At 39.4% G+C, this 27,526-nt stretch overlaps 1 protein-coding gene across 3 annotated transcripts in view; it reads right to left on the bottom strand.

Annotated features, from left to right (window-relative positions):
• dph6 (diphthamine biosynthesis 6) overlaps positions 1–27,526 on the bottom strand; it is a 294,336-nt gene that overhangs the window by 160,592 nt on the left and 106,218 nt on the right. For all 3 annotated transcript variants that reach the window (XM_060828371.1, XM_060828372.1, XM_060828373.1), the window contains exon 6: positions 9,172–9,233. In XM_060828371.1, the coding sequence (XP_060684354.1) occupies positions 9,172–9,233 (62 nt within the window). The remainder of the gene's footprint in view (positions 1–9,171; positions 9,234–27,526) is intronic.

The following is a 27,526-nucleotide window of genomic DNA, read 5'->3' as shown; positions in this document are numbered from 1 at the left end:
TGGGTTAAGTTGGATAGAAATGTGAAAAGATGCGTTGGCAGTAACATGCATTCCAGCTGAGCTGGGTTTCAACTTAAAATCAATCAGACTACTGAAGTAGTCTAGTATTACAGGAAAACCATAAACAGTAGGGGACTTGTTCTTATGGTCTTGCCATCAAAGGGCAAATATTTTCCATTTACTGTTATAAACAGGCCAAGTGGAAGATGTCTTTGAAGACACCTTCTTCCAGCAAATCCCAGATTTTATGATTCAAGCTATCAATATGAAGGAGAAGAGTTGATTATTGGCTTCCTTTATCTATTTTGGAAAGACAGCCTTCCCTCCTTTGGAGAGCAACTGAGGTAATTCAGGACGGATGATAGGTGAAGATCCAGTTCAAAAGAAGCTTCATTTACAGGTCTGGTCCTGTAAGTCAATTCAATAGGTGATATTTGGTTTTCAAATCGTGTTAACACATTAGTCCATTAGGCCTAACGCATATTTACATCCTAAATCAATCCATCAGTGTCTTATGCATCACAAAATGTCTTGCTCCTTTGTCATCATCAATCAGTATGTCCAAACGCACATTAGGAAAAGGAGAAAGTGAGGACTGCAGATGCTGGAGATCAGAGCTGAAAATGTGTTGCTGGAAAAGAGCAGCAGGTCAGGCAGCATCCAAGGAGCAAGAGCCATTCCTGAAGAAGGGCTCATGCCCGAAACGTCGATTCTCCTCCTTGGATGCTGCCTGACCTGCTGCGCTTTTCCAGCGACACATTTTAAGCACATTAGGAAAAGTCCAAGCAAGATGGAAAATGTCATAAGTTCCCTAAAGAGTTATTTTAATTGACTGCACAAAACACTACGTAGGACAAACAGGAAGACAGCTAACGATCCGCATCCGTGAACACCAACTAGCCATAAAATGACACGACCAGCTCTCCTTAGTAGCCACACATGCAGATGACAAGCAGCAGGAGTTCGACTGGGACCACACTACTATTATAGGATGAGCCAAACAGAGAACAGCCAGGGAATTCTTAGAGGCGTGGCATTCATCCATAGATTCAATCAATAAGCACATCGACCTGGACCCAATATACCGGTCACTGCAGCGGACAGCTGGAACTGACAACCGGAAGCGGCAGAGACAAACCACTATAAATGCCGGAGGAAACATCACAGAAGTGCTTCACAGGTGGCTCCCAAGCACTGAGGATGTCACCTAGACAGGGGACAAAACATCTGCAACACAAATTCCCAGCTCGGCGAACAGAACCACAACAACGAGCACCCGAGCTACAAATCTTGTCACAAACTTTGAGTTATTTTAATTGTTTTAGTGCAATGAGATACAACACAGCACAGCTATGACCGAAATTCATTTGACAATTCAAGCATACTATTGACTCTCCTTAATCAACATTGATCGCCTGGCTGGACAAATGATACCCTGAACCAGATTCTTGTAATCCTTAAGAGGTTATGTCACTTTTTCAGACAAAGTATCTAGAAAGGCTTTTAAGTGCTATTGTGACTTGATTAACGAATCACTTCAGCCAACAACACACCGAGTTATCCGGCAAGCTTTTGCAAAATTTTCCCACTTGACTTGCAAACATTCTAACCAAGTCTGCACCCTTAATTATGCTATTCCATTTGAGCTATGGTAGCATACAGGAAAATAACTGTAATTCCCAATTCCCTTGGAGAAATCACTCTTCATCTGAAGCTAACAAAATACCACATCCCACCACCCATCTCACCTCCTGTTTAAGAAAATGAATAAACGATGCAAGAGAGATTGAGTTTGCTGATAGGTTTTCTCTATAACTCTCACTTTTATCATGTGTCCAGTCATCCTGTGGAAGCTCTACTATAACTGCCAAGGTTTATGGCTCCCAATTTATCTATCCAATTTGTTAATGGCCTAGGTCAATACTAAAAATAATCATCTGTAACACTGGGGAATGAGAGTACATTTCAATCTGCAGTTTTTTTTCTCTTAGAAAATCAGTGAAGTATTAGCACCTTTTTAGGAATATAACAGGGTTGCACCTTTACTGTTTCTCTTATTAGAGAACATTAAGGCACTATCATCATAAAGGTGTCCTACTTCTTCTGCAATAATCAAGAGCAAAGATTGCAGCAACTTTCATTATTTAAGTTCAGAGCAATATAACATCTCAAAGTGTTTCAAATTCAGGAATAAGACTCCAACAGGAGTCAGATGGACTAAGAATAGTAGCTCATGGAGAGGTTGAAAAGGGTGATTTCAAAGTGGAGATGCAGCAATGTGGAACAGTGTAAGAAGAAACTTCCAAAGCACAGAGCCAGAAATATTGGAAGCTCTATCAATCATGTTAGGGCTGAGAAGGCACGGAATGCAGACAATTGGAAAGTAAAGGATGTAAGGATAGGGCTCTTGAGGCATAGTGGTAGTTCCCTTCTTCTGGAGCAACAGGCGCTGCTCTTGGGGTATGTAATAACATCTCCAGGTCAATTAAAAAGACATCAATAACAAAGAGACTGACCCCTGCAGGAAATTGCACACATTGGACACTCCATGGGCAAAACTTAAAACACTTGATGGGCGAAAAGAATCTTTAAAATAACGCAGTAGTCAAGGCGGAAAACTGAAAAGTTAAAATTACTTACAATTCAGATTGAGCACTGCCATCATGGTAAATGGACATTAAGTATGGCTATAGAAATGGAAAGCAAAGCAAACGGCCTCTAAAGAAATATTAACCAGAGTTTGCAGATCTAGGGACTTTGCAAATACAGTAATTAGAACTATAGCATTGAACAGGTTATAAATCTAAGCAGATCTGATCTAGAGGGGATAGAATGTTTGGAAAATCCTTCCTAAGCACCTCAATAAAGGTGGAAATAATTTGTTTATCCTGTAAGGAGTGGAATCATTGAGTGAAAGCATCCTCAATTATAGCCCCAGAACAAGAGAAAGTCCTTTAGCACTGCACCATAAGGCAGCAGAACTGACCTGCTATTACTGCAAAATAAGTAAGAAAATATATACTAACATTGCAATGACATGGCATCAGAAATAATGCTGTCAGGAAGACTCAATTTTAAAGATGTGCCAAATAGAATATGGAATTGGACACTTTGGAGTAAACAATTTCTGAGATATAGAAAAGCTTTGAAATTAGATCCAAAAATCAGAAGCTAAACAACCAAATACACTTCTGTATACAATTGGGAATATAGCTGGTGATATTACTGCACTTTAAGGGGTAAAAGAAGCAACCGATACTTTTGACAAGATACTGACAGCTGATAATTCCTTCAGCTTCAGAACTAATAAAATTCTTGGAAAATCAAAGCGCAATGGAACAGTTGAACAGGAATGTGTGGATGATTTCATTCATAATTTCTAACGATTAATGGGGAAATGTGACTATGGTGACTTCAAGGCAAAATTCATAAGACAGAAATTTTGTAGGAATTGCGAATGAGTCTTTCTCAGATTTATTATAACCTAAAGAAAACGCTAGAAAAAAAAACCTTTCAGATGATGACTAAAACAGAAATCCAGAAGAAACACAACTCGTCTTAAGAGAAGATCAAACTTAGCAAAGGAGATCAAAAGATTCGTTCAATTCTTAAGGTGAAAAACCATGAACATCACATATGAGAAATCCAGTACGATATCAGAGACTAAAAATCCGTGTTAACACCAGGAAGTAAAGAAACCCCAAAGGCACAGACAATGTCAAACTGTTAAAAATCAATGCTGGATCTGTTACATGATAGGTCAGTTTCACAAAATGTGTAGAATTAGTTCACATAATAGATGAAAAACCAAATGGTGAGAAAGACACAAAGTCAACAGAGGGATCTGGTCAGGTTAAGTGAGTGGGCAAAAATCTGGTAAAAGAATATAATGTGGGAAATGTTAGGTCATGCACTTTAGCAGGAAGAATAGAGAAATTGAATATTATTTAAATGGAGAAAGATTTCAGAAGGCAACAGCACAAAGGGATTTAGGGTTTCTCATGCATAAACTGCAATCCTGGAGCAGAACCCTGCATGGGGGAAGTGAGTCCTGGAGAAAACTTACCTTGGAGCAATTGACAACCAGTGTGGGGTGGACTCGAGTCTTGGAGCAGAGCAGGGACAGTTATTGGGACTACTAGTGCAGACAGTCAGACCATGTGTGAATGCCCGTGCTGAGGTACTGCAATGCAATGTTTATTTGACTGAAATGTCTATCCTTTTAACTTTTCATATTTCTAACTTATACTATGAATCAGTGTAAAGCAATGTAACAACCTTTCTTTTTTTATTCCTCTTTTTGTACCTAAGATTTATAGTTAGGTATTTTGCATCTAAGATGGCACCATAAGAGGCAACATTGCAAATTTTTCACTGTACCCCTGTACTTCTACACTTGAATATATGTGACAATAAAGGATATTCTATTCTATTCGAAGTTGACATCCAAATTCAGAAGGAAATAGAGAAGGTAAATGGAATGTTTGCTTTTAGTTCAAAAGAAATGCAGTATAACCAAAGAGAAATCTTGCTAAAATTATACAAGGCATTTGTTAGATTCTACTTTGAACTGGTTTGTTACTGTGAAGTTTTGGTCCCCTTATCTCAGAAAGGATGAACGGACTGTGCACAGCATGTTCACTTAGCTGTTCCCAGGAGAACAGGATTTTCCTTATGAGAAGAGGTTGATTGGGTTGGGCCTCTACTCAATGGAACTCAGAAGAATGAGAGGAGACCTGATTCTAACATATAAGACTCTTCAGGGGCTTGACATGGTGGAGGTGCAGAGAGCTGTTTCTCCTTATGGGAGAATCCAGGACTAGAGGGCAAAATGTCAGAATAAGAGGTCGCCAATTTAGGACAGAATTGAGGAGGAATTTATTCTCTCAGTGGGTCGTGAATCTCTGGAATTCTTTACTGTAGGGAGCTGTTAAGAATGGGTCATTAAAAATATTCAAGACTGAGATAGACAGATTTTCAATCAGTAAGGGAAGCAGGGGTAGGGGGAAAAGAAAGTAAGGCAGAATTTAGGATGATCAGATATGCCATGATGTCACAGAGTAGACTTGAAGGGCCAAATGGCCTACGTCTGCACTTACATCTTGTGGTTTTTGGACACAGATTCAGGAAAGCAAGAAATTGAATTGCAACCCACACAAAAAGAGATAAAATTCATAGAACAGTGTAAAAAAGAAGTGTTCCCAGGGAAATGAACATACATTTTGGGAAGATGATTTTTATGTCAATGACCATCTCACAAAGTTCAAATTGGATACTGCAATCAGTGTCACTTTCAGATCAGATTTTGAGCTAAGGATAAGAAAACTCTGTGTTTAGCCAACAGTAAAGCAACAACAGGTCCAAGAAGCATAGCCCCAAGGGACTCTCTAAAACAGTTGCTAAACAGTAGAAAACCGATACAGATTTTACAACCAGCAATTCTCACTTGAGTAGGAAATCGTGTCTTGACCTCAATCTTCTTCACACAGTGGAAGCAGTTAAACTATATAAAGTTAAGGAAAAGCTGACAGAAGATTTCAAAACACTGCTTCGACCCACTGAGGAACCAAATCAAAATCAAGAGTGCATTGAGATTTGTTCAGTTGGCATAATAAACATTCCTGATGAAGGGCTTATGCCTAAAACATCAACTCTCCGTCTCCTCAGATGCTGCCTGACCTGCTGTGCTTTTCCAGCGCCACATTTTTCACCTCTCATCACCAGCATCTGCAGTCCTCACTTCCTCATAAGAAATTTGTTGCAAACTGCCAACAAGATGGAAACCTATGATTATACTGGATTGGTATGAATGTATTTCACTACCAACAAGACTGAAGACTGCTCAGATTCCATGAGTGAGAAAGGTTTACAAGAGAAAAAAAAACCAAGTAATAGCATAGCCAATGAACTGCTTACTCCATTGGAATCAATTGAAAGAAACTTGAGTGAAATGCAGCTTGGTGAACAAATAACCATGATTGATTCAAGTCTGATGACAGATGCTGAGGTAACCCAGCAGATACAAATTTAAGCAGAGCATGTGAACTCTTTATCTTCCCAAGAACAAAGTCTGCAGCAACTGTGACAGACATCAATCCTCAAATAGGAGAACTGAGGAAGAGAATTTAATTTGGAGGAACTTAGTCTCTTGGGTTTCCTGCCTGAGAGAAGTCATTTCTTCCTTGTTTTATTATGACTCCTTGGGCATCAGTTCTCCTTTCTCAGTGGTGGCATCCATGAACTCGTATGAACCACATCTTCCATCTGTGACATCAGATTTTTATTCTTGATTGATCTTTAGATTTGTTCAGAAGCATTTTAAACTTTTACTTCAACGGATTGATTGGTTTGCACTCTCTCATTCACTCTCAACGTTATTAGTGCAAAAACATACAATACAGTGTACTGCCATGACTTTGCAAAAAACGATTAGCAAGTTCACAAAGCTATTTGTAGCTACATCCATTCTTCCTTCACAAAGGGTCATTCTGAAATGTTGGAATAATTCAGAAGAGTAACCATCTCGGTGCACTTTTCACAGATAATCTCCTGATTCTAAATCACCCAGCAAAGTGGTAATCTCTGCAGAAATTGATCATCCTCCTGTAATGCTGTTTCTATTGTTTATTTTTCTGCATGACTGATACTGGCAAATGTAATTCCAATGTTCCAGGACATAGATTGAGATACAGCAGATACTAATCATAAAAATATCTTTGTTGGAAATATTATTTTTGTGGAAACAGCAATTTTTTTTAATTTTTCCATTCGGAAGACATCTAAAGTCCCTAACTTATGTCAGAATTTTATTTTAAATGCAGTTATACAAATACATGTGAAAGAAACCCAATGATCAGTGCAGGGAAAAAATCGGAGGGAGTGTACCTCTTTAAGAGTAATCTAGAATTTCTGGAATTGCACATAAACCATATGACCCCATGTAGCAGCTGCAGTCACAGTTGCAGTTCATGTCCATTTCTTCTGGACAGATATTGCTTATTTCAGAGACAGTACTGATGCAGTGAACTAGATTTTATTTTTCTTAAAACTTGAAAATTTCTAATTACTCTAAAATCAAGGAGGAGAGGTAACAAATTTATAGACATTAGGATTTACATATTGAGAAGATAAGATACTTGCAATAACTAAGGAGACTATGAAAGGCAAATGAGCTAAACTTTTTTCTTAATTCAGTCACCTTTTTCCTGATAACTTGCAAAGAGGAACTTTTAATGTTTTGATCTTAAGACCAAACCAAAACGGTGCACATTCTTTCGAGGCCAAGTCTAAACAGAGATTTGTTTAAGACATTAAAAAGTCAAAACTCCACCATGCACACGAGAGAAACAGAGTTGCTGTGATGGTGTACCTCCAGTCAGAGATCTTGTCTGTCCAGTTCCTCCAGTCACAGGTTCCCTCCCTCACAATCTGACTGCTCCTCAAAAGACAGCACCACTGAGTGGAGCAGCAGCCATGGTGAGAGGGAGGGATCATGTGACCAGAGAAGCCATTAAGGATCCGAAGGAAAGTTGATGGAGCAGACCAAGGGAAGTTTTCACTCAGCCTGCCGGATTGAGGTGAATGCACATTGAGGCTGGGCCTGAATTTCGGCCAGGAGAAAGAAGGGACTGAGGACAAGAACTGAGACAGGAAGCAACCTTACAGGTGGAGGAGCCCAGTCCTGAATCAAGAGGAACCCTTCCATCTTGATGCAGCTTCAGTTATTCACCACTATCCTGGCTAGATTCCTGGTATGCCCCTTGGTGGTGGCGGCTGTGTTTGGGGAACGCATTGATTCCTTACTCTTGTCGCTAAGGGGCATGGCAGGGAATCAGTGGCTTCAGTCATGTCACCTTCAGTAACAGGCACAATGGTCCCAAGCTCATGTGCGTGGTGGCTTGGGGATATGATGGAATTAGCAAACAGCAGTATGGTGGAGGCAGGCCCAGTTTTGATAAAGATTTGTGCAAATCCCAACATTAAAAGGACAAGTGTGGCAAAGATCAACCGCTTTCTAGGTCCTTTAACCGATGCTTGGAAGACTATGTTTCGTCCCTGCCAATGACTCTGAAGTTTCAGATATTTTAATTTTGGTATACAGGCCAGTGCTGAGAAAATTGTATTTTCATGTTTTTTTTGCTTTGGGGAGTAAAATATTGACATAGATAACTATGATTTTTGTAATAACTTGGCCTTCTAAAAGTTCGACTTAAGATAAATGCAGTAAAATGGAAACTTAGTCCGAATAAAATTGGACAGATTGCTCAATAACTAATTGGCAACATGCTGTATATTATATAAACTGAAAGAATTGTGGATGCTGTAAATCAGAATCAAAAACATAAACTGAGGGCAAAAGAGAAAATGTTGGAAAATCTCAGCAGGTCTGGCAGCATCTGTAAGGAGAGAAAAGAGCTGATGTTTCGAGTCTAACTGACCCTTTGTCAAAGCTGGTCAGCTAGACTCGAAACATCAGCTCTTTTCTCTCCTTAAAGATGCTGCCAGACCTGCTGAGATTTTCCGGCATTTTCTCTTTAGGTTTCAGATTCCAGCATCCGCAGTAATTTGTTTTTTTTTACATAAACCGAGGGTTCTGTGGAAGGGTTCACTCAGCCTGAAATATTAACTCTGATTTCTCTCCACAGATACTGCCAGACTTGCTGAGCTTTTATACCAATTTTTGTTTTTGATGTAGTTTGTGAAAATGAACATCTATTCACAAAGTTTAAGGTATACATGACTTCTTCCAATTTCAAAATATTGCGACAACTCAATTCTTATCAGCTGAAATCCCATTCAACATTTTGTTTCCCCTATATTTTAATACAGGAAATGACTCCATTTCGTAATTAAGGGGACAGTGACTAAACACTGAAAATGTTCAGCTGATCGGATACAGATTAAAAGATAGATCCTACTTGACGAATGATGAATGAATTTTTAGAAGTGACTGAGGTAATAGTCAATGCCACATGTTCATGGATCTTATTTTTATGAACTTCCAGAAGGCATCTTATAGAGTTCTTCTTCAGAAGCTGTTAGCTAAAGTTACAGCTCATGGAATTGAATCAGGATTGATGGTTGAAAGCACTTTCGCTCACTTAAACTAAACAACGGCTCCGATTTAATGCAATTTCTTCCTTTACTCTTCAAATATGGAGACAAACTTACCTGTTTGAGATAAGGTTCTACCTGATCCAATGTCTTCCCAAGATGCTTTTCTGGATCTAGACCTGTCAAATAAAAAAAAACAAACTTTAAAAAAAACTTTACGAAGTGATTATGAAACATTTTGTTACAAATACAACAGAAAAACTTTTGAGAAAGAAGAGGACAATAAGAATCAATGAGCTATACAGTCAAAGCAAGATGACTTGGTCAACACACTGAGCATTGCTGACCGTGATCAGTTAAGTGTATAACATAATTTCAGATAAACTGCAATAAACTTGAAATGTTAAGACATGTTATAAATTACCAGACTGTTTTATAAAATTAAAAGAGGCAAAACTACCTGGTAGACCACAGAAAAACCTTACAGCTTAAAATAATCCCTAGTGGTGAAACACATCAAGACCAAGTTAAAGGAAGGTGACCAATCAAAGAATAAAAATGGCTCAATACATTTTTAATGCATTGCTTCATTCAAATGTTGCAACTGATATAAAAGAGAGAGTACATTTTATCAGACATACGTCAATCCTATGCTTATGGTCAGGTAAGGGGGGGGAAGGTGAGAGAGTGGCATTAACACTTATCGTTTTAAACATCTAGGTTAATTGCAACAATTTTATTTTAGAATGCAGCTATAACATTTCAAATTTTTTTTTAAAAATTTGCTCACTAAAATAAAAGTGGCCAAATTGTAAGGATTTCTTGGGAGAAAGAAAGTGGAATTTCAATATTGACTGCCCTGAAAACAGGCGCTACATAAAACACATAGATAGTAAGCTCCAAAAGGTAGTGTTAGGGTGCGTGAAGGTTCAAATATGGATAAAAGAGCTAAATTCCAGAGATGAAGCGAGAGTGACTGCCCTTAACACCAAGGTTGCATTTGATTGAGCATGGTAAGAAGAAGCCCTAATAAAACTAGAGTTAGTGGGAATCCGGGGAAATTCTCTCCATATGTGGCGCAAAGGCAGACAGTTGTGGTTGTTGATGCTCGGTCGTATCAGCTCCAAGAGTTTCTCGTGCTAGCGTTTCAGACCTAACCATCATGAGCTGCTTCATGAATGACTTGCTCTCCATTGTAAGGTCATAAGTGGGATGTTTGTTGATGATCACACAATGTTTAGCACCATTCGTGACCCCTCTGATATTGATGCAATCCATGTTCAAATGCAGCAAAACCTGGGCAAGTGGTACCCTTCAATTCACGCCACACAAGTAGCAGGGGCAATTACCATCTCCAACAAGAATCTAACCACTGCAACTTCACACTCAATGCTGTTACTAACACACTATCCTTGGGGTTACCAGTGACCAGAAACAGAACTGGAACAACTGTATGATTTACTGTGGCCACAAGAGCAGGTCAGAGGATAGGATTCCTGCACTGAGTCCTACATCTCCTCTCTCCCTGCCACCTTTATAGGCTCAACAAGGCAAAATCAGACATTTGATGGAATACGCCCCACTTGGCTGGATGAATGCAGCTCTAGCAACACACAGAAGCTTGACAGTATCCAGGAGAAAGCAGCTCATTTGCTTGGCACTGCATCCACAAGCATTCCCCTCGTCACCACTAATGTTCAGTAGCAGCAGTGTGTATCATCTAAAAGGTTCCCTACAGAAATTCACTAAGATTCTTTCAACAGTGCCTTTCAAACCCATGACCACTACCAGCTCAAAGGACAAAGTCAGCAGACAAATAAGAATATCACCATCTGCAAGTTCCCCTCCAAGCCACCAGTCATTCTTATTCTTAAGTATATTGCCATTCCTTCAGTGTCATTTGGTCAAACTCCTGGAACCCCCTCCCCAAGGGCATCATGAGTTGACGTACGTCATTGACTGCAACGGATCAAGAAGGTAGCTCACCATCACCTTCTCAAGGGCAACTAGGGATAAGCAATAAATTCTGGCCCACTCAGCAATGCCCACGCTGCGTGAATTAATTTTAAAAACAGACAGGAAGATAAAGGCAGCTGCAGTTTCAAGTTCTGTGATCCTTTGAGATCATAGAGTCATAGAATCTTCAGTCCAATTAGTCCACACTGAACATGTTCCCAAACCAAACTAGTCCCACTTATCTGCGTAGGCCCATATCCTGCCAAACCTTTCCTATTCATGTGCTTATCCAAATGTCTTTTAAATATTGTACTGCACCTGTATTGACCACTTGTCCCAAATGTTTAGTTATTGTTTTGTTTTCTCAAAGTGGCAAAGTTTTGTAGATCTTGAGCCAAGAGTGAATAGGTGCTTTTTTCACTGGTTTTTGTTAGAGATAATTAGAAAGACTGTCTTCCAGCTCTTGCTTACAAATCCACTTTTCCTTGTTTCTGCTCTGTTGCTATAGGTTCATTTGTGTATTCCTGAGTCTGCACTTTATTTTTCTAAGATGGTTAGTGTGAACTTATCAAACATATGTCAATTAAACAGGAGACACAGATTTGAGTTTCTTTATGCCTCTCTGAATTGTGCCACTTGATAAAAAGCTAATTGCAATGTGGCTGGCTTTGTGAATTTCATTTAAGTTTCCTGGACTTGCCTCAATCTGTGATCAAGTGCAGATCTCTGTGGCCATTTTGGGTCAAAATTAGACATTGTTAAAGCCATTTTTAATTCTTGGATAATCAGGTGACCGAAGCTGAAATATTCAGTTGACTGCAGTCATAACAATGCTTATATTACAATCTTCATTCGTTGCACCAATCTTACGGTGGTAACGGCCGATTTTCATGACTTAAGCATACAAATCACCACAATTCTATTCAGATTGTTCTATTCTAAATTTCCAGGGACTGACCATTTTCAACATGTAGGATCATGTTCAAATAATGACCAAATCAGTGAATGGTGAAAATAGCCTCTTCTTTTCAGAAACCACAAAAAGCACAAGTTTAAGATCACAATAGAATCCCAAAATACAGTTCATATACAGATTAATGATATGGAGGTGCCGGTGTTGGACTGGAGTGGACAAAGTTAAAAATTGCACAACGCCAGGTTATATTCCAACAGTTTTATTTGGAAGTACCATCTATCCGAGCGCTGCTCCTTCATCAGGTAGCTGTGGAGCAGGATGATAAGACAGAGAATCTATAGCAAAAGAACGGTGTCATGCAATTGAAATGATATATTGAACAAATGTTGATTGCTGTTAAGTCTTTCATCTTTTAGAATGGGTTGCAGGCATCGGTTCATTAATAAGCAAATCCTTGAACTGCTATATAACTTAAGGTTTTATTTTTAAAAAGGTGACATCTCAGCTGAGACAATATATTAAGGGAGTAAGGTTAGAGTCTGTCTGTATCCCAATCTTGAGTCAAACTGGTTCTATTTCCAAAGTAGGAATTTATAAAATGTTATATTCATGATGTATTCATGTTATATTCATACAGAGACACTCTAACCTCACACTTTTAATACATTGTTTTAACTGAGATGTCACTTTTTTTATATAAAACCTTAAGTTATCTCAAGTGACTTAAAAGATGTTCTGAGATTTACATATTAATGAACTGAAACTTGAAACCCATTCTAAAAGATGACTTAACAGCAACCAACATTTGTTCAATATATTGTTTCAATTGCATTACACTTTGTTCTTTTGCTATAAATTCTCTGTCTTATGATCCTGCTCTACAGCTACTTGATGAAGGAGCAGTGCTCTGAAAGCTAGTACATCCAAATGCTGGGCTATACCTGTTGTTGTGTGATTTTTAACTACATATATTAAAACACCATTCTCTATGGTATTACATTTACCATCTATAGTACACAAAGGTTTGAGGAGCTTCTGTCCTGGGAGACAGGAAATGGGTTAAAGTGCTGGCTGCTACTTCTGATGGGATTGAGAGTGTATTTTGCCTGGTCTGTTTGCATAAGTACGAGGTCTTTTAAGTTAGTAAATGTTAGTAAAAATACTGGGCCTATATGCTCTAAATAATTTAGGAATGTACCTGTACCTAATAAAGGAATAAAGGATATGAAACTCATTACCACTGGGTTATGAGATTTGTATACTATTTGCAAATTTCATGGAAGTGCTGTTTTGTCAGTTATATTCTTAAAGGGATAATGGCTACGGTAAAAGGTATTTAACAAGTACATACTAATTGGGGAAACTGTTTGGTGTTCTGTAATCTATTTATGTCTGGGTGATGGTTGGTAAGGGCTGATGAATATTATAATGTTTCGTGGAGATATGATGGGGATGGTATTGTTTACAATACTAACACCTGTTCAGGGGAGTAGAAACAAGCCTAATAAGCATTTAAGATGAAGGGATATTGTAATTTTAGTCTATATTGTAATAGTAAACTATACTACAAATCGTGGTTTTGCAAATGAATGAATGAAACAGTGTTATAGTAGACAATAGACAATAGGTGCAGGAGTAGGCCATTCAGCCCTTCGAGCCTGCACTGCCATTCAATGTGATCATGGCTGATCATTCCTAATCAGTATCCGCTTCCTGCCTTATCTCCATAACCTTTGATTCCACTATCTTTGAGAGCTCTATCCAACTCTTTCTTAAATGAATAAGTAAACAATGGGTTTGTAAAGGATTATGAATGAATGAACAGGAATCCAGTATTAATAAATATAGCAAGCTGGTGAGTGAATTAGGAAAAATAACCTCAAACATTCTGACAAAACGCAAGGATCCGACTTTCTGGAACATTTCAAATGGCTTTCTAACTGAAATTACCTAATCTTTGTAGTTCCATGAGAGAACATCATAAATCCCAAAGCCCATCAAGTGTGGTTATTACTCAGGTTTCTGGGTTTTATACCATTTATTGGCATTGGCAATTTTGATAGTTCCCAATAAATAATATATTGCAGGACAAAAACCCTGTTGTTATATATGTTGGGGTCATCCCTAAATTAAGGCAGAATGGTTATGGAATCAATGTATATTGGGAGTTCCATGGCAGTGACAATATTTCCAATGGATCTTCAGGGATGTGTCAACATTAAAGGAGTTCCTTGAGAGAAAGTAAAGGAGAATCCAGAGAAAAAGAATCTTGTGATTCTTTACCCATCCAAACTTTTAATTTGCTTATTTTACTGACTACTTCGACTGTCAGACTATTTTTTCCAAAATTCAAAGTAAATATGATTTATTTTGATGTGAATAGAGACAATAGTAGTTTACATTATTTTGCAGGAATGTGACCATGGGTAATTACATTTATTAGGATGTAATGCAACTCTTCCAGTATATTAATGCACTGAAATCTAGAGGAATCTAAACTTATTTACTTCACGACAACATCTGTTTCTTACTGCAGCAACATAATGGATAAAATGTGTTACTGAGCACAAAAACATTAGTATTTGGTTTTTTTTAAAAAATCTATCTTCTATTTTCCTTTCTAAGTGTTTTTGTTACTCTGTCTTAAGTCGACTTTCATTTCCCGAAAGACTCAAGTCCCTCTCAAATTAGCACATTCATATACATCAAATTGTTGGATAATTAATTCATAGCTGAAAGGTTTCAGGTCAGGTCCTTACAGTTGAATTTTAACATTAGGGACTTTTGTGGTGCTGAAGTAGAGCTCCTATCCCTGGACCAAGAGGCCTGCATTCAAGTCCCACACTCTCCAGTGGTGCGTAACAACATCAACTGAGGTTGATTAGGTGAATTTTCACATTTTCTGTCTGTTTTTGACAGATTCATAGCAGCAAGTCAATCATGGCCAATGGCAACTTTTCTCATGCAATCATCTTCTCTTCATCTCATTGATTATCCAAACAGCCTGTTCAGTGCCTGTCTCATTGAATCACATAGCAGGGGAGGTGGGAGTACTTGTCTTTGCTGGGACTTTGTGCAGTTCACACTGTCACCATGACAGTTAAACCCTGATTCCCCAGCACTTAAGGTGCTGCAGGTCAGGAACTGCTCTTCACTCTTTAGTCTGGTAGGAATATGCTTAAGGAAATGACCCAAAAGGGAAGTTAGTTCCTTGCTTTACTAACAAGGACCTTTAGGGTGCATAGGACGGTGCAAGGAGGGCAGTGCTTTTCCCTCTTTGAACCTAACTGCTTGCCTTAAAATTTAGTGCAACTATTTTGGAAATTGGGGTTCCCTTAGTAACGGTGCGCTTTTAATATTCCGTATTCAGCATTTCCTGTGGAGCTTGAGACATCACTTAATTGTGTTACAGTCATAACTACCCTTCCAAAGCATAAATAAAAGATTTATTGGGTGTCACATTACCCTATTATGAATGCAGTGATTTGGAAAATATGACTGTTTTGTTCGTGGAAAGAGTGAAAACTAACCTTCAAGTGGAGATGGGCAGGGGATAATGGTCAACCATGTAGAAAAAGACAGCTAGGTCTATAGACATCATTCTCCTCTGCATACATGGGGGGAATCTTCACCTGTTGCCTCTCCCTCTGGAAGACCATAGTAGCCATTGGTGACTGCTGTCCTATTTGGGTGAGCGGATGTAGTAATTGCTCACTCTTTCTACACTGCACCTGGGAAGTAAAGTCACCAAGCAACTGCAGTCATGACATGAGCTGAGAGTTTGTGGGAAATTTTGGAAAAAAAAAGCACTTCAGGACTCAAATCGTCAGAGCAATCACAATTAAGTGTTGTTATGCCCTGACACACTGTGTCATGGAGGCTTTGCAAAGAAGCCAATGTCATGCCTCTATGAGGAGCTGAGAGTTGTGTAACTTTATCCAGGTGTGCAATGTAAAATCAAAGTGTTCATGCTACATTTTTGGAATACTGCAAAAGCCACCATGGTGCATAACAGACCATGTCCTTGCATGCAAAGTGTGCGAATACAACAGCTCTGAAATATTGCTTTCCAATGTCAGGCAGAAAAAGTAATTGAGAAGTTGCAAACCCAGATGAGACATTTAAGTTAGCTTCTATTTGATTTCTTTATATGACATGACAAGGAGGCAATTAATTCAAACACTGTAATGATCATGATTGCTTGAGGCTTTAATTTGTAATTTTTTGGGGGGCAATGAATGGCCCGCCAATGAAGTGCAAGTTGATGCCAGATTGCTGACATATTGAATCAGTGACTGCACAAAAATTTCCCCTACCAGGACATCAAATGTAAACAATAACACTGCCCACTCTGCACATGGTGGCAGGAATTTTGTTCAATATTGGAAGGCTGATATGGGAATCAAAGATGTCAAGGTTTCCCTTATAAGTGACTTACAGACTCTGTACAAGACCCAAGCTGACTCCCCTATCTGTACCTGTGACCCCATTGAACTTTCAGCCTTTTGCATTTCTGTTCTGCCCTATTATAAAAGTGTTAATATCACCAATTTACCCCAGGGCCATGACTTTGCAAACTGTTCATGGCTTGCCCACACACTGCAATCAGTCGAGCCACTAGACTGAATGTGGTGGTACCCCCGATTGACTGTAGCCCCCCCTCATCATCTTAATGGATGGTCTCCTTTGACTTTCACACATGGGCATTGGGTTGAAGCACATGAATGTGCCAGTGGTTTAAGATGTTGCCACATGCTGGTGTGGCATTCGCACAGCATGGTGCCATAAGTGATGTACCCATCCTTTAACTGTTCTGTGCTCTGAACCATGACGCATTGCCTACCTACACTATAAATCAGTGCAAGCCACTGAGGATGTAAGCCACAGCAAGTAAGGAAGCACTGAGTAATCTTTTTGCTGAAAATAAAACTGAATCCACAGCAGTTTCCAAGTACATGGAGAGTAAATGCAGAGAAGAGCCATAAGATGGATCCTGGGTCAATGCATGGGCTGTATTTGTGTATCTGAGTGCCAGGTGATCTGGCAGAAACATACAAGTCATACATGTCTCTGAAGGGCTAAAGTATTGAGAGAGTTGATCCAAACGGGCCATGATAATGTGGTATCTTGATGAAGTGGTCTGATATTGCCCATTTGCATGCAAGAATATTGTGATGATGATCCAAATAAGCAATTGGAGAGATGTTTTCACCAGGTAACCACTCTCTGAATTTGTTGGGAATTAGTCCCATTTAGTTTCTCAGGGAAGGAGAAGAGAATTGCAAGCTGCAGAGAAATGAGGCAAATTCGGTTAGTAATGAGTTACGAATGCATGGGAATTCCTGCATGATAATGAGATTCTGAACTTGGCAATTAAAATTCAAGGAGAAAATTAGAATTTATTTTCTCAAAGCAAATTTCCAACTGTTGCTCGTAGAATTGACACAAACTTTCTTGTTATTTCCCTCGTTGCTCATGGAAGGGAAATTTTCAGTTTAAATGTCATTAGTCCCTTTAGCTAAGTGAGTTTTTCAGTCCTAACCAGTTTTTCAGGTAGTTTGCCATGCAAAAGTTAAAACATTAAATTATTGAAAAGAAGTACTCAAACTTAATTCATCAGTTTCTGCTGAGCAACTCTCCAAAAAAATCTCCACATTTAAAAACTACAAACAAAAAAGAATGCCTTCATCTATAAAAGAAGCAAACCTCTGACCTGGCAGGGGAGATACCATGATCAATAAAGGTTGTTCTCTCAGGACGAGGCTATCCCATTGCACTTCGGGTGTGCTGACGCCTGCAATGTCCACAAATGCGGGATACTCGTCTGATTAATCAAGTGATGGATAACGTACATTCCCTGGTTCGATAAACTCTCTATGTTGAGTCAACTAGCCCCAGCCAATACAGCACGATAACTTGCCTCAGTGCTCTGTAAATCTAACATAAATCATACATGTAAAATTAAAATTGATGACAGTTTTCGTAAATTTTCAATGTAATTGTTTCTTAGATTAGATTCCCTACAGTGTGGAAACAGGCCCTTCGGCCCAACAAGTCCACACAGACCCTCCGAAGAGTAATCCACCCAGACCCATTTCCCTCTGACTAATGTGCCTAACACTACGGATAAATTAGCACAGCCAATTCACCTAACCTGCACATCTTTGGACTGTGGTAGGAAACCAGAGCACCCGGAGGAAATCTACGCAGAGACGCGGAGAATGTGCAAACTCCACACAGACAGTCGCCCGAGGCTGGAATCAAACCTGGGACCCTGGTGCTGTGAGGCATTAGTACTAACCATTGAGCCACCGTGCCACCCCAAAAGTTGTTTTTTTTTATTTTCATCAGCAATAGTAAATAGAGCTGTAGAATACATGTACTCCATTTCCAAAGAAATCCATTTTTAGCAAGTTGTCTTTTTCATAATTGAAACACTACCAGTAGTGGGAATTGAACCTGGGTCTCTGGATTAAGAGCCCAGCATAAATACCATTCGGCCATCAGCTCCCTCTCACTGACTGATCTATGATTCAGTGATCTATTTTGTTTAATACTAACCAGTTCAAGACAGGTGAGTGGAGGGGAAAACAAAATCGAGTGGATACAAATTTGAAAAATTCAATACTTGCAACATTTAAATTATTCAAATACACAAACTTCAGATGAAAACAAATGTTCATAATTATGTTTTGCAAATATTCTGATCTACTGCACCCTGAGTTGTTTGTTAAAAATCCTATTGTCCTTTCACTTGATTAGATGTGAATCTTGTAAATGAAGCTTTAAACTCTCAAAAATTCATAACACCCCAGCCTTAGCAAAGGACATATTCTGCTGACCACATTCATCCAACATTCTACTTGTAACACAGAACAAAACATGCTACTCTACCCATATTCACTTCATATAAATTCACTTCATAGAGTAGCAGATTCTTCAAATCTGTCAGTCTTGTTACAGCTAGTCGTGAATGGTCATGGATAATTAGACAACTAAAAGGTGGAGGATCCACAATATCCACGTCATAAATGGTGTGGGTACACAGCACATCATAATAACAAGGCTGAAGTATTTTCATCCATCTTTATCCAAAAGTGTTGACTGGATGATTCATCTTGGCCTCTTCCAAAGGTCCTCAGCATGATAGATGCCAAGCTTCAGTCTAATTCAGTTTACTTTATACGACAGCTAGCAACTGCTCAAAGCATTGGATACAATCAAGTCAATGGACACTGAAAACATTCCAGCAATAGAACTGAAGTTTGTGCACCAGCACAAGCTGTACCCATAGCCTTGCTGTTCCATATAGCCAAACCACTGGCATCTACCAACAAAGTGAAAAATCACCTGAGTCTTCTCTGTGCACTAAAAGCAGTACAAATTCAACCTGACTAATTACTGCCCAGCTAGTCTACTCTCAATCTTTGGCAAAGCAATGGAAGGAGATGTTGACAGTGCTGTCAAGCAGCTCTTGCAAAGGAATAACTTCCTAACTTACATTCAGGGCACAAGCCCTTGGTTTTGCCAAAGCCACTCAGCTCCTGATCTCATTAACAGTCCAAATCCAATTCCTGCACCCAATAGACATCAGCGTCTCAAAAAGGCAGCTCACCACCACCTGCTCCAGAGCAACTAGTGATGGGCAATAAATTCTGTTTTTTCCATCGACACCCAAACTCAGAAACCATTAAGACAAAAGCTAATTGATTCTAATCATCTGAATTAAGTTTTGTTGGTCTGGTACTATTTCCACATTAATTACCTAGATTGTCCTTGTTCGAGCTCAGCAGGAGGAAACCTCCCTCAATGCTGAAACTTAATGAGAGCATTATATATACAAACTTTACTTTAATGTGACAGCACTTTTGGTCAGCTTCTTCATTGAACTGGCATTCCTAGTCAGTTTGTGTCTTGAATGAATTGCATACTTGCTGCATTGAATTCAACTTTAAATACAACTTAAAACAAATGAACTAAAAATGTCAACTTGGCCAATTAATCAAAAATGTGGCAATCCTCCATGACTAATTCATCTCTCAGCAGTCTCGATGTGAAGATTGAGCATGAGGGTCAATTAGCACATGTGTAACCTTGTTTAGGTACAGGTCTCATCAAAGGCAACTGCAATCAAATTTTTATTCTTGTACTCCATTCCTCCTGTAATAAAAGTGAAAATGCCTTTCGAACTAAACAAAAGCAAATTACTGTGGATGCTGAAATCTGAAACCAAAAGAGAAAATGCTGGAAATGCTTTGACAAAGGGTCAGTTAGATTCGAAACAACAGCTCTTTTGTCTCTTTACAGATGCTGCCAGACCTGCTGAGATTTTCCAGCATTTTCTCTTTTGGATGCCTTTCTAACTGTTTGATGTACAAGCATGTTACTTCCATGCTGTGTAGATTGACCCAAATATTCATATTTTCTTTTCTATCCAGGTTAACATATTACCCATAGTCCCATCCTCAATAAACTTCCATAGATTTATACTGCGTAGAGTCATAGTGATGTACAGCATGGAAACAGATCCTTCGGTCCAACTCGTCCATGCCGACCAGATATCCTAATCTAGTTCCATTTGCCAGCACTTGGCCCATATCGCTCTAAATCCTTCCTATTCATATACCCCTCCAGAAGCCTTTCAATTGCTGTAATTGTACCAGTCTCCACCACTGCCTCTGGCAGCTCATTCCATACACGTACCACTATCTGCGTGAAAAAGTTGCCCCTTAGATCCCTTTTATATCTTTCTCCTCTCAATCTAAACCTAAATCCTCTAGTTCTGGACTCCCCCACCCCAGGGTAAAGACCTTGTCTGTTTATCCTATCCATGCCCCTCATGATTTTATAAACATCTATGAGTCACTCTCAGCCTCTAATACTCCAGGGAAAACAGCCCCAGCCTACTCAGCCTCTCCTATAGCTCAAATCCTCTAACTCTGGCAACACCTTTGTAAATCTCTTATAAACCCTTGCAAGTTTTATAACTTCCTTCCAATAGGAAGGAGATCAGAATTGAATGCAATATTCCAAATCATTTCCCTTTCATAAAATCATGTTGGTTCAGCCTAAATCTTGTAACACTTTTCTCAATGCCTTTTGCCACTTCAATTCCAGCACTCTTCCAAAAATCTACATCAGACTAATAGATCTGCACTTCGCTAATTTCTCTCCCTTCTTTCTTGAATTATGGTAACACACCCGCAATTATCTAACCCACTTGGACCATTCCCAAAATCTAGGACATTTTGGAAGTGCTCTCTCAATTTCTGCAGCCAACCCTTGACACTTCCTTACATCCTGCTTCCTCCAACAACCTCATTCCATTTTCCCAGTTCTCCACCTCACTTTCATCAATTCCAATAATGCCACATTCTACTGGGGTGGCTCTAATGTCTCTTCTTTCCTCAAGAGAGGGAGTTCTTCCATGGTTGACAGGGCCTCACCCATATCTGATACATTTCCCACACTCCTCCTCTCAACCACCTCCTACCTCCATCCATCCCTCCCCCCAACTCCATCCTGGAACAACAAGGGTCCCCTTGTCCTCACTAGACGTCCCACCAGTCCCATATTCAAAGAACCATTCTTGGCCATTTCTACCACTTCCAGCAGCTTGTCACCACAGAGTATACAAGAACTAGGGCAAGGAGTAGGCAATTCAGTCCCTTCTGCCTGCTTCCTCATTGTATATGATCATGGTTGAGCTCCTCTCAGCACCACCTCCATTTTTCTGACTGATTACCATAATCCTTTGCCTATTACTCATTAAAAATCTGTCTATCTCCTTCTTAAAGTTATTTACTGCCCTGGTATCCACCACATTCTGGGGTAATGAATTCCACAGATTTATGACTCTTTGAGCAAAGTAATTCCTCATCGCCATCTTAAACCCACCAGCCTTAGCCTAAAGTTACAACCTCTCATTCTAGACTGCCCATAAGAGGAAACATCTGTTCCACATCTACTGTGTCAATCCCCTTCAGCATCTTATATACCACAATGAACTCTTCTCTCATTCTTCTAAACTCTACTGAGTCTAGGCCTAAGCTGCTCAATCCCTCCTCATAAGTCAAGCTTTTCATCTCTGTATTTAATCTCCTGAAAATTCTTTGAATTGCCTCCAATGTAATTACAGCCTTCCTCAAGTAACTTTCCCCTCCCCTCCATTGTCAGCATTCCCCAGGAACCATTGTTTTTGAGATACACTGGTCAACTCCTCCATCACTTCTAACACTTCCTCACCTACCTCTATGACACATTGCCACACAATCACAGAAGGCTTAACGCTTGTCCTTTCACCTCCACCTCCTTACTGTCCAAGATAAAAAAAAACACTTTCTAGGAGAAGTAGCATTTTACTTGTACTTCTTTCAATCTAATCTACTGTATTCGCTGCTCACATTATGGTCTCTTTTATGTTGACGAGACTGAATGCAGATTGGATGGTCACCACGTGGAACACCTCTGCCCTGTTTATAAGAATGACCCTGACCTCCCAGTTTCTTGCCATTTCAATAAACCATCTTGCTGAATTGCTAAGAGTTCTGTGCTGAGCCTGCTACATTGTTCCAGCAAAACGTAATACATGCTGGAGGAACAACAGCTTACTCTCCACAGATACTTCGCAGTCTCGGAGATGTAAAATTAAGTTCAACCACTTCAGAACACAACCTTTGTCCTCCATATTGGTTAGAAGCACACTCTCTCCTTCCTATGGCTGTGTCTGGCTTATGTTGTGTTGCCTTGGGGACCCATTTTCTCCTTTTGACACCAACCATTAAATGTCTATTTTCCTTTACCGCCAATCGGACTCCCTTTGTTTTCTGAGCTGGGCACCCTCACTATCTGTTGCACCTTCTCCTCATCCTCCTCTGTCAACAGGATAAAAACTACCATTCTCTAGCCCCTTTCAATTCTGACGAAAAGTCATATCAGTCGCAACATATTCACTGTTTCTCTTTCTATAGATGCTCGCAGACCAGCTGAGTTACTTATTTTCTGTTTTTATTTACATTTCCAGCATTTTATTTTGATTTTGTAAAATACAGCTCCACTGAAATGTATAAGGCCCTGAATATTCTTAGCAAGATGGAAATGTGCACCAGTCCAGAACTAGAGGGCAGAGTTTGAAGGTCGGGATTTCCCTTTTAAGATGGAAATGAGGGTTCTTTTTCTTTGAGAGGGTTGTGTGACTTTGGAACTACCTGCCTCAAAAGATGGTGGAGATGAGTCATTACATATATGTCTAAGGCAGAGGTAGATTGATTCTATTAGGCAAGGGAAGCAAAGGTTGGTAGGGACTTCAAAAGGGATGGTATTTGAAACCCAAACAGATTAGCCATGAATTTATGATTTGTGAAGCAGGCTTGAGGAGCTACTTGTGCTTGTATTTTGTAAATTCACACGTACTTTAAAGGTTTTCACTGATTAGACTATTTCAGGTATATATTTTGCAGCTTCTATTTTGAAAACTGACAAAAGATGTACATTAAACACCTTTGCCATTTCATTATCCTTTTGTACAATACCCACTTTCTCGGCTTAAGAGGCCTATATTTGTTATTTTTACACACAAGGAATTGCAGAATAGGAGTCTAATCAGTATACAGGAGACCCCATTTTTCTGCCTCCAAAGATCGAGAGCCTTCCAAACAAGTGTTTTCGGACTCAAAGCATTAATTCTGTTTCTCTCTTTCATATTATGATCACTTTTCCCCAGGGGATCCTTTTATCTTCAGTTTATAAATTAATTCTGCTTCATTACATTACTCAAGGTCTAAAATAATGTTGCTCCAAAAACCTGTCTCAAAACCTTTTCAACAACATGTCCTCAGAACCACTTTTGTTAATTTGATTAAGATTAAAGTTCAACATTATTACAAGCTCCTCTCCTTTCTTGAATATACTGTCCAAAGTATAATTACTGTTAAGAGACCTGTAAACAACTGTCATCAGCATTTTCTGCTCCTTGTTATTTATCTCTCCCCAATATTGATTTTATTCGTACTCTTCTGTGCCAAGATCCTGCCTCATTACTGTGCACCCCCCTAAAGCAACCCTCCCTTCCTTCCTTTTCTACTTTGCCATTCTTTTCAAAACGTCAAGGACCTAGGAACATTTAGTGCACAACCTTGGTTACCATGGCTTCAAATCAAATCCATTTATCTCTGTGTCATTAAATCAGCTAACTTCACGGAAACAGACAATTGTCATAGTGCAAAAGGCTGCACTGGTCTCTGTTCATTTTAGTGTCACATTTTCTCCAAACCCCTGCATACTGTTTCTATTTAAAATAATTTTAAAAAAATTATCTAATGGTCTTCTTGATTGCCTCAGTTGAACCTGCCTCCATTACACTTCCAAGAAGTACATTCCAGACCCCAAATATTCTCCGTGTGAAGCAGCGTTTTCTCACTCTGATATTTCTTTTGCAAAATACTTTAAAATTAAGCCTTCTGGGTCACAAATCGTTTATGAGTGGTCACACTTTCTCCCAGACCCCTCATCATTTTGAAATTTTCTATGAAATCTTCATAGCCTTCTCCTCTTCAAGGAGGAATAGTCCCGACTTCTGCAATCTTTTATCATAATGGAAGTTCCTCATCCCTGGGACCATTCTTGTAAATATCTTCTGCATTGAATCATATCCTTCCCATAGTGCGGCACCCAAAACTGCACACAATATCAACAAAGGTCTAACCTGTGCCTTATACAAGCTCAAATTAACCACCCTGCTCTTGCATTCTATGCCTGCATTTATGAAGTCGAAAATATTGTCTGTTTCATTAACGGCTTCCTCTACCTGTCCTGCGACTTTTAATGATTCACTCATATGTATCCCCAGGTTTCTCTGCTCCTATACACTATTTTTTCACTGTCTTTCCATGTTCTTGTACCAGAATGCATCACCTCATGTTTGTTTACATTGCCATGTATCTACCACAAACTGCCTCCTCCAATGTAGCAACATTCTTCTGAAGTTCTCCTTGTCCTCCTCAGTTTACAATGCTTCCAAGCTTTATGCCATGTGCAAATTTTGAAACTGTCCCTGTGCACCAAGACGTATCTCAAATATATATCTGATAAAAGCAAGAGTACAGATACTCTAAATTCTTCCTAAGTAATTGTCAATTGCTGAGCCGATCTTTACAAACTGTTTTGAACATAGATGTATTGTTTACAATTCTCCAGTCCTCTGGCACAACACCAAATCCAAGCAAGACTGAAAGATTATTAATAATACCGTTGCTATTTCTATTCTCCTTCAGTATCCTTGGACGCATTCCATCCAGTCCTGGTGTCTTATTCATTTAAAGTACTGACAGCTTATCTAATTCTTCTATGAAATAATTCTGAAAGACCGGTGTCCTGTTCCCAAGTCACCCTTTATTTACATGTGCACAGTGCATAACATTGATCCAACCAGCTCAGAGCTGGCTCCTGCAGTGAACAGAATCCCTGACTCTTCTGTTTATGTCTGTCAGCCAGCTGAGGCTGTTAAACTGGTTCAATCAGGGAACTCATATTCTCTGAGATCCAATTAACTGACCTTGTTCCAGTTACTACATTCACACTTATCAATTTCTAGTGACTTAATTTTCTCTTCTCTTACCATGACTGGTGGCATTTGTGTTGTATGTAATAAGGATGAAAAGCATTCACGTACCACCTCGGTTAGACTTCTTGTCTCTAAGTGTAAGAGCCTTTATCATCCCAATCAGTGTGACACCTTCTTTTAGAAACCCTTTACTCTTGATGTGCTTATAACAGGCTCTGAATACTTCTTTCTATGTTAACTACCTGTGCTTTCTCATAACCTCTCTTTCTTCTCATATTTACTTTATCAGCTCCCTTTCAAACCTTTTGCACTCATCTTGGCTTGCGAATGTGTTTACTCCCTAACACCTTCCAAAAGTACATTTTTTCTTCTTAAAACTTAATTTCTTACTTTTTTTTGTCTTCCAGGGAGATCTAGGCTTGTTTTCCTACCTTTCCCTTTTGACTGTACCCAAACCATCTCTTTGAAGGCATCCCATTATTCAGCTACTGTGTTTTCCCATCAATTTCTGGTTCCAGCCTGTCCGATTCTGCTTTGTTCTTGTCCCACTGAAGTCTTGCAGTTGATCATTCTTGCTCGAGACTGATTTACATCATTTTCTACCATATCCTAAAATGATTGCTACAGTGATCACTGTGCGTTAATTGTTCTTTGACTGGCACTTGATCTACATGGTCCACCTCATTCCCAAGAACCAAATCTGACGGTATGTCCTTCCTTATTGGACTCAATACATATTGCTTTAGAAATTCTCCTGAACACAGTCTGGAAACACTTGTATTCACTGCTCCTTACACTATCACGTTTCTGTCTATATGTGAGTCTATATGAGTAATGAGGGCGGCAGGGGGCTTAGTGGTTAGCACTGCTGCCCCACAGCACCAGGGTCCCAGGTGTGTGGAGTTTGCACATTCTCCCCACGTCTGCGTGAGTTTCCTCCAGGTGCTCTAGTTTCGTGCCACAGTCCAAAGGTGTGCAGGTCAGGTGAATTGGCCATGCTAAAATGCCCATAGTGTTAGGTGTGTTAGTCAGAGGGAAATGGATCTTCGGAGGGTCAGTTTGGACTCATTGGACCGAAGGGCCTATTTCCACACTGTAGGGAATCTAATCTAATCTAAAATCCCCTATAACTACTGTATCATACTTACACATCTTGAATTTCCTTTCAGATTTGTTCCTCTATATTCTTCCTCCTAGTTGGTGGGTGATAGATTGCACTGAGGAATGTAACTGCACTCATCTTATTCCTTTGCTCTAGCCGAATTGATTCTATTCTGGAACCCTATGAAACATCCTCCCTCTCCAGTACTGCAAAGATCTCCTTAACCAAAAACACCATCTTTCAATTTTTTTCCCTCTTCTAGCTTTTCTGAACACCTTATAACCAGGAATACTTAACACCGAGATTTACCTTTCCATAGGCCAGGTCTTGTGACTGCCTCAACATCATAATCCCACAAGGCAATCGGTACCCATAACTCCCCAATCTAATAATCTATGCTCCACGCATTCTCATGTTACAGTGTGAACTTGATAGACTTTATTACATTCGCTCTTACTAATTCCAACTTTAAACTTACTCTTCTCTATTTAAATGCTATATGCTTCTCTCCAGCACTTTGTGCTCCTTGGATGCCTTTCCAAAGTTCTCTACTGGTCCTACACCCTGCTCAGTTATGAGTGGGACCTCTGGGCAATTCTGCAGTACCTGTTTCTCTTAACCTGCTGAATGATCAACTAGTTCCTATCTGCCTGCTTGCCCCTAATTGGCAGTCGAACTATCTGTCTGAATGTGCTATCCACATCATTTTCTGCCTCATATATGTGTCTCAGTGACTCTATCACTGGTCGAGCAAGCTTGACTTGTTAGTGACATTTCCTGCACGTGGGCTCATCTAAATCATTTTTTTTTCAAAAATATACTTTATCCATAAAATTATTTGGATCTCTATACAATTGGTCATGCCATTCTTGTGCACACATTACATTGCTTTACATACAGACATCGAAATTTATTTTTCATATACACAAGTCTGTAC

This window comes from Hemiscyllium ocellatum, chromosome 8 (genome assembly GCF_020745735.1).
Source record: "Hemiscyllium ocellatum isolate sHemOce1 chromosome 8, sHemOce1.pat.X.cur, whole genome shotgun sequence".
Classification (NCBI taxonomy): Eukaryota; Metazoa; Chordata; class Chondrichthyes; order Orectolobiformes; family Hemiscylliidae; genus Hemiscyllium; species Hemiscyllium ocellatum.
This window is presented reverse-complemented; position numbering and strand designations above follow the sequence as displayed.